The 13,407-nt window shown below is 40.9% G+C and overlaps 1 protein-coding gene across 3 annotated transcripts in view; it reads right to left on the bottom strand.

Annotated features, from left to right (window-relative positions):
* C1H5orf34 (chromosome 1 C5orf34 homolog) overlaps positions 1 to 7,952 on the bottom strand; it is a 33,777-nt gene extending 25,825 nt beyond the window's left edge. Inside the window, exons 1-3 of one of the 3 annotated variants that reach the window (XM_044232287.1) lie at positions 7,567 to 7,952; positions 3,233 to 3,466; positions 2,982 to 3,071 (exon numbers count right to left, since the gene is read on the bottom strand). In XM_044232287.1, the coding sequence (XP_044088222.1) occupies positions 2,982 to 3,071; positions 3,233 to 3,427 (285 nt within the window). In that variant the 5' untranslated portion in view covers positions 3,428 to 3,466; positions 7,567 to 7,952. Of the gene's footprint in view, positions 1 to 2,981; positions 3,072 to 3,232; positions 3,467 to 7,544 lie in introns of all 3 variants that reach the window. The other 2 variants (XM_044232297.1, XM_044232303.1) reach the window with 2 other exon arrangements.
* Positions 7,953 to 13,407: the final 5,455 nt, after the last annotated feature.

Below are 13,407 nucleotides of genomic sequence, written 5' to 3'. Positions count from 1 at the left end.
CCCTGAAAAAGAATATTAATGAGGGAAGACCAGCACTACAATGTACAAACAACACAATGTAGTACATTAAAAGCAATCACAGCTTGGGGCGCCTGGGTGGCTCAGTGGGTTAAGCCGCTGCCTTCGGCTCAGGTCATGATCTCAGGGTCCTGGGATCGAGTCCCGCATCGGGCTCTCTGCTCAGCAGGGAGCCTGCTTCCTCCTCTCTCTCTCTCTGCCTGCCTCTCCATCTACTTGTGATTTCTCTCTGTCAAATAAATAAATAAAATCTTTAAAAAAAATAAAATAAAATAAAAATAAAAGCAATCACAACTTAAATGGTGTAGAACTAGTATAAAAATCATTGACAGAGCAACTCAAATAATAAGGAAACAGAATCAAGCATATCTTAAGATGTTACATGTGACAACATAAACTTTTCAAAACAAGGAGGGAAGGGGAGAATGACTTAATGAATTGTACTGGAATTACTGAATAGCATGTGGGAAAAGTTATCTCAAAGGGCTATCAAATAGACTAAGATAACGTGTATAAAGTACCTATCCTAAGTAGCACCTGTCATACCATACCTTAAAATAAATTCCGGGTAGTTTAAAGAGCAATGTTTTTTTAAAAATTGACTTACTAGGGGCGCCTGGGTGGCTCAGTCAGTTGAGCATTGGGTTCTTGGGTTTGGCTCAGGTCATCATCTCATGTGTCATGAGATCAAGCCCTGTGTCGGGCTGTGCACTCACTGCAGAGTCTGCTTGGGGGTTCTCACCCTCTACCCCTCCCCCATTTGCATGTACCCTCTCTCCCTCTCAAATAAATAAATAAATCTAAAAACAAAGAAACCCTGAATTACTCAAAGGTAAACTGATCCTGACCAATAGCAAACAGACTTATAACTGGTGCCAGGTCTACAGCATCTCTTCATATGAGATAAAAACAGTAGGGTCATGTAACAGTCTTTTAATCAGTTAATCTTGGCAACAGTTAAACATTTCAGCTTCCATTTATATAAAACCTTAAATTCACAAAAACTAGTATCAAGAAAGCCTCTTAAACTTATATGCTATTTATGTGTACAGATGTTCATACAGTGTTCACTGATGGCAAAGCTGGGTTGTAAGGATGGTCAGTTCAGAAAGTTCACCCTTTGGGGCGCCTGGGTAGCTCAATGGGTTGAGCCTCGATTCTAGGATCGAGCCTCGCATTGGGCTCTCTGCTCAGCAGGGAGCCTGCTTCCCCCTCTCCCTGCCTCTCCGCCTAATTGTCATCTCTCTCTCTGTCAAATAAACAATAAAAAATAAATCTTTAAAAAAATAAATAAATGAAAGTTCTCTCTTCGGGGAGCCTGGGTGGCTCAGCTGATTAAGTGTCTGCATTCAGCTTAGGTGATAGTCCAAGGGTCCTGGGATGGAGCCCCACGTTGAGCCCCACATCAGGCTTCCTGCTCGGCAGGGAGTCAGTCAGTTTCTCCCTTTCTCTCTGCCTCTCCCCTCACTCATGCTGTCTCTCTCTCTCATATAAATGAATGCATCTTAAAAAAAAAATTCTCTCGGGGCGCCTGGGTGGCTCAGTGGGTTAAGCCTCTGCTTTCGGCTCAGGTCATGATCCCAGGGTCCTGGGATCGAGCACCGCATCAGGCTCTCTGCTCAGCAGGGAGCCTGCTTCCCCCTCTCTCTCTGCCTGCCTCTCTGCCTACTTATGATCTCTGTCTGTCAAATAAATAAATAAAATCTTTAAAAAAAATTCTCTCTTCTAGAATTAGATTATCTAATAATCCTACTACAGCAAACTATACAGTTTCAATGAAAAAAGTTACTCAAAAGTTAGTAGTACTAACTTATAGGCTAAGTTACACCTTACAATTTTTCTCGACTCCTTTGCCATCATGACAACAGTGGAAAGTGATTAAAAGACAGTCTTCAGAGTCAGATACACTGGATTCAAATCCTGACTGTCTTTTAGAAAATGTCCATGAACAAGATTAGGTAAACTCTCTGAGATTTAATTCCCTCACCTGTAAAAAGGGGCTGAATATACCTGTTCTGACTGGCTGGACATCCATTTTGATGATTAGGAACCCATGCCATACTGACTGGTCTTATTAAATATTTTAAATATCATTCCTAGTTCTTGGAACATAGTAAATCCTCAATAAATGATAGCTATAGTATTATTCATAAAAGTTCAAAATAGAATACAAGCAAAAAAAATAAAATGTGTATACCTATAAATTATACATCTCTACTACACATGAACTGCACATAAACTATTAAAAATGGCCACATAATTTCTTACTTTTGAATACCTCTGAGAATCAAAAAGTCATCAATAAAAAAAGTTCTGAGTAGAATCTTTGGATACAAAGAAAAAGGCAGGAAGATGAACTATGTACCTTCAGAGTCTCAATCAGTATTTAACATACCAGAACATCCTAGTCAAGTGAAAAATATAAGCCTATGCAATTTTTTTTTTTAAAGATTTTATTTATTTATTTGACAGAGAGAAATTACAAGTAGATGGAGAGGCAGGCAGAGAGAGAGAGAGAGGGAAGCAGGCTCCCCGCTGAGCAGAGAGCCCGATGCGGGACCCGATCCCAGGACCCTGAGATCATGACCTGAGCCGAAGGCAGCGGCTTAACCCACTGAGCCACCCAGGCGCCCCAAGCCTATGCAATTTTTTAAAAAATTTTATTTATTTGACAGACAGAGATCACAAGTAGGCAGAGAAGCAGGCAGAGAGAGAGGAGGAAGCAGGCTCCCCACAGAGCAGAGAGCCCGATTCGGGGCCCGATCCCAGGATGCTGGGATCATGACCTGAGCCGAAGGCAGAGGCTTTAACCCACTGAGCCACCCAGGTGCCCCAAGCCTACGCATTTTATAGCAAGGTGTGTATTCCCAAGTATCATGAAGAAAAAGATTAAATATGAAACTACCTGTTTCTATTTGCTTGCCCCTCAAATATTACTTATTAAAAAAGCTTTAAAAAATTACCTTTTTTCTTTCAGAAGGTATGATGCTTTCAGATAAAAAAGGGCAAACAGCAAAAGAATTTCGAAAATCTAGGGCTCGCTGTAGTTGCTCCTACAAAAAGAAATACAAAACGTAATCTTCAAAAATGTAAAATAACTTAAGCATCAATTTAGAGTGACTGTAATCTGGAATACTAACTACTTTCCATATTCTGACCACCTCAACAATATTCTGATATCAGAAAGAGCCGTTTTTGTGTCATCTTTACTCACTCGGTAAGTGCTAATAACAAAGTGTGTCCTTTGCCGAATTCTTTCTGGTTGTTCTAAAGGATGTGCTGAAATAGGACGTGGCTTTTCAAATAAAAATTCGGAGCCACATGGAGAAAGCTGCAGTCTGGAACCATCAACATATTGCACTTGCACTGAATCATCTTCATAAAGTACCATCCGCACTTCAGCTGCCATTACTAGGACTGGGGATAAAACGTCCTTCCAAGGTGAAGACTGAAAGAAATAGGAAATAGGGTAGCACAAATAGTTCTTTTAAGATACAAAAGTTCTATCATAAAAAATTGGATGCATTTTCCAAGAACATAAGCAAAATGCATCTCCCTTGCGTTTATTTTTGTTGGGGGGAAAAGTGATTATTGGGGCACCCAGGTGGCTCAGTTGGTTGGGCATCTGACTCTTGGTTTTGGCTTGGGTCCTGTGTGACATCGAGCCCCACATTGGGCTCTGCACTCAGCCCAGAGTCAGCTTGAGATTCTTGCCCCCCTCCATTTCCTCTCCCTCTGCTCCTACCCCCCAACTCTCTTTCTCTCTAAAATAAAATTTTAAGAAGTGATTATTTTACTACATACTTCTAAATGATCTGAAATTAACAACCTGAACAGAAGGCCTTGATTAACCCCTAGGGCTTTACTCCAGTGTGGGAAGATAAACTAGAGGGAGAAAAAAGCCCACCAAGTTATAACTGCCTTTATAATTTTAATAGCTTTAGTTCTCCTGAGGTTTAACTTTTGTAAATTTTATGCTCAGTAAGTCATTTCATATAGCAAGCAAATTCCCTCTTTGCAATAAGAATTTAGCAAATCCTTTGTAATATATGCAAAAGGCAGGCCAAAAGACTATTAGGCCTAAGAAAAAAGAACACTGAAAAAGTGTTCCTGGATTTTTGTTCCTAGTCTGAAATTAAAGTAGTTCCATGTCACTACTGAGCAAGCTAATTAACCTTCTAGTGTCTTAGACTTACTTTTATTTCAATGAATTCAATTTTCTCTTCCCTGTCTCTAAAATGACTGTCATCACCTGTGTTTTCCATATAGGTTTGACCGAAAGGGAATTAGAGGTTTTCCATTCACACTCCCCCATTTACTAGCTAAAGCTTCAGGCTGTTTGTTTCCTTGTTTGTAAAATGGGGCACAGAAACAAGATTGTTGCAAGGATCAAACCAGACAACACATATCCCAGTACCAGAATTCCAACGTTGCTTTATAGGAGCCCAATCTTTTTTTAAAAAGATTTTATTCATTTGTCTGTTTGTCAGAGAGAGAGAGAGTGCACAAGCAGGGGGAGTGGCAGGCAGAGGGAGAAGCAGGCTCCCTGCCAAACAAGGAGCCCAATGAGGACCCGACCCCAGCATGCAGGGATCATGACCTGAGTCAATGGCAGATTCTTAACTGACTGAACCACCCAGGCATCCCATGAGCCACCCAGGCATCCTGCAGCTCAGTAAATCTTATGATTCCTTTCTAACACCATCGCCACCTTCTCCGACACTTATCCATCTCCCTTTAGAATACCATCCTTTTTTGTTTTAAAATATATTCATTTATCAGAGAGAGAAAGAGAGAGAGGAAAAGAGGGAGGGTGGGGAGAGCAGAGGGAGAAAATATTTAAGCAGACTCCCCACTGCTCGTGGAGCCCAACGCGGGGCTCCATCTCAGGACCCTGAGATCACGACCTGACCTGAAACCAAGAGTTGGAAGCTCTACCAGCTGAGCCACCTAAGTGCCCTTAGGACATCATCCTTCTTAAGACTTTCCTTTCTAAACACTAACCTATCTTCTTCTAGGACATTATCTCCTATTACTCAGGTGATCAACTTTCACCTGACAGAAAAAAGTAACTTCCCCCAGTATGCTCTTTTTGCCTACCAAAAAACTTGGATATGATATCCACTCATTGTCTACTTTCTCTCCCATTTGTCTTCAATCCATTGTAATCCAGCTTTCCTCCACCTTTCTACTGAAATTTTTCATTATGGTCACCAAAATCTTCCTACATCCAGTAACTTCAGTTTTCACCCTACTAAGCTGATCACTCAGTGACAATGTTTTCTACCTTCCCCTGCACCAAATTCTCTTTTCCTCTGCCTTTTAATTTTCTTTAAAAAAAAAAAAAAAAGGAGAGAGTGCCATGGTTTCTCCCACTACATCTACCTCTGTTTTTAGTTTAATTTTTTTTAATTTTAAGTAGACTCCACGCAACGTGGGGCTTGAACTCATGATCCTGAGATTAGGAGTCACGCTCTACCAACTAAGCCAGCCAGGGACCCCAACCTCTGTTTTTAGTGTAATCATTTCCTTTCACCATTCTCTTAAATCAAGGATTTAGGACCTTAGTCCCATTTCGTCTCTTCTTACTATAACCACTCATGTTGCTTTTATGCCCACTCTTGCTTTAAAAAAAAAATCTTACCCCCTTTCAATGTATGTAATCAGGTGCATATAATTATAATCTTTTGTAAAATATGTTAGAATAGAAGTACACATTAACGCATATGGTTTCTCCTGAGGACATTCACACAATTTTATTAATTTCCCCTCTCTAGAAAACTTCCAAATCCACCTGACTTCTCCCCAGAACTTCAAGCTGCCTGCTAGACCTCTCTTCATGTCCTTGTGCCAGAGATAAACCAAACTTAATCAATATGACTAAAATGGAACAACATCACTCCCACCAAAGCAGACTTCTATAGCGTTTCCCAATTTCACTTTCACTATTAACTCCCTCAAGTCCAGTCTACATACAGTAGCCAGAGGGATCTTTTAAAATTAAAATGAGATCTAGTACATCCTGGTTCACAATCTACCATTTTGCACTTAAATAAAATTCCGAACTGTGACCTATAGCAGCCACACAATCTGGCTTCATCTTGCTCTCCAAATGTCATCTCCAAATGTCTTCTCCTTGTTCAGGACTTTAGCTACACTGAACTTTTTAATGTTTTCAAAACAAGCTGTTTCCTATCTCAGAACCTTTGCACAGTTCTTACTGTCTAATACGCCCTTTCCCTGGCTTATCACATGGCTGGATCTTTGTCTTTTAAGCTTAAATATCACTTCCTCAAAGGCCTGACTTGTTCATCTCAATTAAAGTTGTTTCCAACCATCTCCCAATCACTTTTTTTCTTTTAAAGATTTTATTTATTTGTCAGAGAGAAAGAGAGGGAAGGACAGTACAAGCAGGGGGAACAGCAGGCAGAAGGAAAAGCAGGTTGCCCGCGGAGCAGGGAGTGGGATGCAGGACTCAAAAACCCTGGGATCATGACCTGAGCCAAAGGCAGAAGCTTAATAGACTGAGCCACCCAGGCATCCCTCCCAGTCCCATTTTAATTCATTTCATCTTTTTTATTCATACCATCTATCACTATCAAAACTGATTCTATTAATTTCTCTGCTTTTTGTCTTTTTCCACTAGGATACAAACTCAAATCAGACCAGAGACCTCATCTGTCTTATTCACAGTAGTATCGCTGATATTTAAAACAACACTTAGCAAATAATAAGGGTGCAATAAATATTTATTTAATGATGAAAGAATAATAAGTGAATTTCAAAATTCCTGCTCCTCCTGAATTTGCAATTTGAGTTAATGGCATCACAATGTTAGCACTATTTGACTTTTCACTGTTTTTCTCCACACCCCTATAACATATCTTGCTGATTTGGCAGGTTTCTTTTATGAAACTGGCTCCTTTTCCATTTCAGACCATCAACCCTCCCCTCCATTTCTGCAGCTATCTTGCACCTTCTTCAGTTTTTTCCCTCTCCATTTCCAGTACTGCTGTTACAGGTAACTTTCCACAATCCAGACCATACCAAGTTCACATCACTTGTTCAGGTGCTTGTTCTTTTCACAAACAATAAATATTCATAGCAATAAATGTATTTATACATAGTAATAAAAGCATACACACACATATACATATAAACTCAGATACCCACTTGCTATTTAAGGAAAAAAAAAAACAGGTTGGAAAACTTGTGTTTTCGGATTGCCAACTGGGAAAAGGTCTCTATGTTTGGCCAAGTTTTTAATTTAAAAAAAAAAAAAGGTTACTGAGATATAATTGTTATTTATTTTGAATAAGGAGCAGACACAAGAAACAGCGGAAAATCTAAAGTTCCCGGCATATTATAAGAAAACATAATCCAGCTCCAACTCACAGCCTCATCTCTACCATCTTATTCCTGTTTGTTTTTCACCACCCCGTACATTACGTCTAAGCGCTAAACGATCAAAAAGCCACAAGTCTGCACTTGCTATCAATGGCGCTCATTCTTCCAAATGGCAATACCTAGTTAGTGAAAAGGCCTCACCAAAACAACCAACGTCTTGGACTCACACGGCAGTTCTGAGATGAAAAGTCGTGGAAAGGAGGCCAAAGGCCCCTTTAATTTGCGAAAATGCTTGAAGCCTGCCCACGACTGTTTCTCCAGGGTTGTTTCTTGAATTTGACAAATTACCAACAAGTGATGTTTCTTGATGAGAGAAAACAATCACGGCCGCAAGGGAATAAGGCCACAGAGAGAGTGTTTTGGTCGAGATGTCCGTCCTGTTTGGGTAGCGGGGGAGAAGCGGCAGCGCCAACTATGAACCCGTAAAAAACAAAAAACAAAAAAAACAAAACACAGGAAAGCAACAGCAGTTCAAATCTTCCCGCAACCTGGGGAAGCGTCCTTCCTCTCCGGAAAAAAACAGGAAGTCCCGCCCCGTCCGCGCCCTCCGCTCCGGCGGCCAGTCCCCGGCGCGCTCCTAGCGAAAGGCGGGACCGGAAGTAGGGGGGGTGGGCTTTCCCAGTCCTGAATGTGGTTGCTTCCCACTTGGTTTTTACTTTAAGTATCGAGCTGGGACCGGTCCCACCAGGTTGTGATTCGTCCTGTAGCGCCGTTCGGCCAAATGCTAACTACATGAGTGAATTTTAGTGGAGTAATGCTTATTAAATAACCCAAACAAGCTGTTAAAAAAACAGCCAAACAGAAACTCGACCAAAGATAGAGTCCTCTTCCTAATTTGGTACGAAGTCTGTATCTGCACTTCTTTTCTAAAATAGCAAGCAGCGTGTCTGCTAAATTTATTATCATCAGATGTTTATGGGGAACCTACTATGTGCTGGGCACCGTGGGTATAAAGTAGGAAATGCGATCTAGGGTCGAGGGGTGGGGGTTGGAGATTAACTGGAATGAAAGGAGTAGACACTAATTTGATCACAGTAGTGGCTAACTGCTCCTAAACTAAAATACAGAGGTCTGTGAGACTGTGTAGTGCACAGACCTGAGGCTGAGGAAGTATTTACACTGAAACCCAAAGGGCAAGTAGGTGTTAGCCAAGTACAATGTGGGGAAAGTGTTTCAAGCAGTGGTAGCAGCCTGTGTTAAGACCCTGAGGCCCAAAGGAAAGATCTTGCCCCCTCAAGAGTCTAGTTTGATTTAAGAATGGTTTTTAAAGAGGGGGTTTAGGAAAGAGAAGCCTGAATGGGGACTCAGAGATAGGCAAGGGCCAGATTATGGACTTATGAATTATGGGCTTTGTCTTAAAAAGTGATGGCAATCTATTACAAGAGCTTTTTAGAAATTTTTTACTTAGTTAACATACAGTGCAATATTGGTTCTTGAGTGGAATTAAGTGACTCACCACTTATATACAACACCCAACACTCACCACAGTTGCCCTCTTTAGTACCCATCACCCATCCAGCCCATCCCCCACCCACCTCCCTCCATCAACCCTCAATTTGTTCTCTATCCTTAAAACTATCTTGGGGCTTGTTTCCCTCTCTCCTTTTTTTTCTATTCCCACTTCCCATATGTTCATCTGCTTTCTGTCTTAAATTCACAAGTGAGAGCAAGTGGTAATTTCTTTCCCTGACTGCCTTATTTCACTTAGCATAATATACTCTAGCTCCATCCATACTGTTGCAAATGGCAAGATTTCTTTTTCTTTTCCTTTTTCTTTTTCTTTCTTTCTTTCTTTTTTTTTATGGCTGAGTAGCATTGCATTGTATATACATACTACACCATCTTTATCCATTCATCAGTCAATGGATAATTTGGCTATTGTTGACAATCAAGGGCTTTTTAAGCAAAGGTAGCAGCACCCAGGAATGAGAAGAAATCTAAATCCTTAAATTCATCTCTATTTTTGAAAGTCTAATAAGCAAATTGGCCTCAATCTTATGTAAAAGTTAATAAAGCCACCCGTAGATGCCGTTTTCATTGATCAGTAACATCAATTTGTATTACATGCATTGACTTAGGTCCTGTCCTGTTCCCCTTTTTCTTCTCTAATGACTAAGAATCTTCTATTTGTTAACTGTCTACTACTGAGGGGTTTTGTGACGCTATCTGTACTTTAGAAGATCCCTGGAATGTCTGAGTGAAGAACGGATTGTATGATGCAAAGAGATGTGGGGAGCCCAGTAGTCTTTTTTTTTTTTTTAAAGAATTTATTTGACGGAGAGTGAGAGGAGAGAAAGCATAAGTGGGGGGAGCAGCAGAGGGAGAGGGGGAAGCAGGCTCCCCGCTGAGCAGGAGCCCGATGCAGGACTCGATCCCAGGATCCTGAGATCATGACCTGAGCCGAAGGCAGAGGCTTAACCTACTGAGCCACCCAGGCGCCCCCCAGTAGTCTTTTGAAAACACAATGGGAGAGATGGCATTTCAGACTCAAGATTAGACAGTGAGGATGGAGAGCACAGCTCCAAGAAATATTTAGATCAAATTCGATAGTCTTGGAGATAACTGAACAGTGTTAAAAACAGTTCCATGAGTCCTAGTTGGAGCGAGTGGATAGAGGGCAGGCAGTGCCATCAATAAGACAGACACAAGAAAATTTAGGGAATAGCAGGACTTGAGTTTATTTGAAGATTTTATTTATTTGGTGGAGAGAGACACCGAGAGAGAGGGAACACAAGCAGAGTGAAGGGAAGAGGGAGAAGCAGGCTTCCTGCCAAGCAGGGAGCCTGATGCAGGGATCAATCCCAGGACCCTGGGATCATGACCTGAGCCAAAAGCAGGCACTCAGCCGACTGAGCCACTCAGACGCCCCAGCAGGGCTTCAATTTTAGAAGTCTTCTTCGTTTAAATATATTACCAAAGGTCTAGAAACAGATTAGAAACAAATCTGGAAGTCAACACTGATAGCTGCTAACTGAAGCTTTAGGAGAGGATTAAATAGTCCAAGGATATAGTGACGTAAGAAAATGTTGACTGAGCTTTGAGGAACACCAATACTTACACATTAGTTAAGAGAATCCCACAAAACCTGAGGAACAGCCAGAAAAAAGGCTATTCTATTCCAGATGCCTAGAGGTTTTCAATTTTGGTGCCCCTTGATAGTGTCAAGATACTGCCTAAAGAACAAGCTAGAGTCAGGTATCTACTGGATTTAGTGGCATAATGTCCTTGGCAGCTCTACCACAGGCTGTTGTATATAGGGGCAGCAGAAGCTATAGGTCTGAAGAGCAAAATAGGAAGGAAATGGAAAACGAATATGGGACATTTAAACAATCTGGCTAGGAAGCAGAACTGCAGAGAAATGTGAGGGCCAGATTTCCCCTGATGAGAGGAATGACATGTTCAAAAGCTCATGCAAAGGGCCAATAGAGGGATTTGAAAAAGTACAGACCAAGTAACAGCAGAGTTCATGAGAGCGTGAGAGGGCATGGGATTCGAGAACAAATGGAGTAGCTGGCCCTGAACAGGAGGGATACTTCCTGTACAAGAGCAGGGATAGAATGAATGCAGAAGCATTTGTGTACATTTGCCCGATTTCTTCTGTGAATCATGAAGAACAGAGTGGAGGGTTTGAAATAAGCAAGGTAATAAACACAGTAGCATTATTGGCAGTGCTGGCAGCTTAGGTGGCAATTATGAATTTACACTAGTACAAACCTACCAGAAACACGATCTCTAGCTACCTGGTTGAAGCAACAGAGTTGGGTCCATGCACGGTTGGACTAGGTCAGCCTGGACACATGAGCCTCCAGTTTCTTAGACTCTCTCCCAAATTCTCTAACCAAAGCCCAAGTCCTATTACAAGCCCAGCGTTCCCCATGTGCCTATTCTGCTTTAGTGCAAAAGTACTAAGCCCACCCTGCTCAGGTACATGTATGTTCCTGGTAGTCTTTGGCTGGAAGGGCACAGACAACATAAAGACAAAAGGTTGGGTTAATGACACAAGTGCAAGATTTTGTACAAACAAATATTTGTACATTACCAGAACACAAGCCTATGACCTGCACTAACACCTGTGTGTCCTTGCTCATTGGAGACTGTACTAGTAATCTTTACAAGAGATTGAGGACACATGTTTCTGTCGAAGATACGGCCAACAAACGCAACACAGGCCTAGCTCTTCCTTTCAGGATATACCCTTACAGTTTTAAAACATATCCACACATTTCTTGGTGGCCTCTTATCTGATATGGCTTCAGTGACTCAGAACTAAGACTATAATGGAAGTTAATGCTGTAAGCAGCTTCCAAATGCAGCTTCTTCCTGAGTCTTCTACAACGCCCCCTCTCAAAATCCAGCTGCCATGTTTGTGAAAAGTCCAGGTCACATGGGCAAGCCACGTGTAGGTGGGTCTGGCCAAGTGACAGCTTCCAGTCATCTCGGCCCAGCCAGCTGTGCGAGTGAAGAAGCCCCCAGATGATTACAGCTTCCAGCCATTTGACCACCTCCAGTTTCCCCAGCTGAGGCATCAAACATTGCACAATAGAAAAAGCCGTGCCCTGTCCAAATCCCTGAACCACAGAACCCAGGAGCATAACGAAACGCTTATTGTTTGAAAACACTAAATTTGGGCGGTTATTTAAACAGCACTAGTAACCGGAACACATGATGATCCTGCTGGTAGCTGCTGAGTACAGCAGTGACTGGTGACAAGGAGCTAGCAGACTAAGCTGGATGATTATTCACAAAGCAACCGTGAGAAGTTTAAAGCACATTCAGTTATCATGTACTTGGCCCCTGGTCTATTGTACTGCCCCTTCCCTACACCTCTTCCCTCTCGCCCCCAAGATTTACAATGAGCACAGTCTTTGGAGAACTTCAGATTAAGGTAATTATCCACCATATTACAGGAGCCATTTTGAAAAAAAAAAAAATCCTATTACAAGTTCCAAAACTTCCAATCATATGTATCATTCCCTTTTACAATAAGGAATATGAAGGTTGTTTTATATTTGTTAATTTTTCCAAGTAGACTCATAACTGAATTCTTACTCAACACACACTGAATAGGACATCATCTATCCTAGCAGAGTTTGATTTCAAAACAATTTTCTCACATCAAAGTTCAACAGAAATTCATTAAAATACCAGGATACCACTCCAAAAACTTAGAGGAAAACAAAACTATTTAAATTTTATTTTCAAAGTCTAATTTTAATCCAGACTGAACAAACAAGAAGAAAAGTGAGAAAACTAACTGTATTAGCAGACACAGATGTACCAAATGTAAAACAGTGGGTTATTAACAGAACTATTTACATGCATATTTACAAGCAATCCTTTTGTACATAAGTTTTACTTTTAGTTAGTTGGAAAAAGGCTTTGACATTAGGTACAAATAATTTTTAAATAGGGTGAAGGTGGTACTACATTATAGTAAAAGTATTAGAAAAGTGATCCTCAGGGTGTATCAATTATAAAGCAGGTGAAAACTTGAGTGACAAAGATCTAGTAAAATTCTCTAGTAAAAAAGTCAACGCAACTCATGCTACAAAATAAAAATGAAAGCCATAAATAAAGCAGAATAATGTTCCACGCTTTAGGGTAATGAAGTTGGGGGGTGGGGGGAGGGAGAGAACAACTCCAATAAATCCGAAGTGAAGAATCCTGGTTGTTTAGTTGGGAGTTTTAAGTCTTTTTTTTTTTTTTTTAAATGATATTTTAAAAGCCCTTGGTATCGAATAGCATCTGGATATGTGAATCAGTTGTTAATGGTACAATCTAAAACTTCAGTGCTAAAGATTTCACGACGGTGATTCATATTTGAAACCCAATTCATTGGGACAACGTAAAACTAAATGAAAGCTATATACTCATCTAAAAAAGGATGCTACATTTTGCAATAATATGTATTTCCAGGCTAAGACTTTTTCCCCCTCAAGAAAAGTAGAATTTAAAGGGTAAGCTTCTAACCAACTACCAAAA

This window comes from Neovison vison, chromosome 1 (genome assembly GCF_020171115.1).
Source record: "Neovison vison isolate M4711 chromosome 1, ASM_NN_V1, whole genome shotgun sequence".
Classification (NCBI taxonomy): domain Eukaryota; kingdom Metazoa; phylum Chordata; class Mammalia; order Carnivora; family Mustelidae; genus Neogale; species Neogale vison.
Note: the sequence above shows the minus strand (reverse complement) of the source record. Positions and strands in the feature narration are given on the sequence as shown.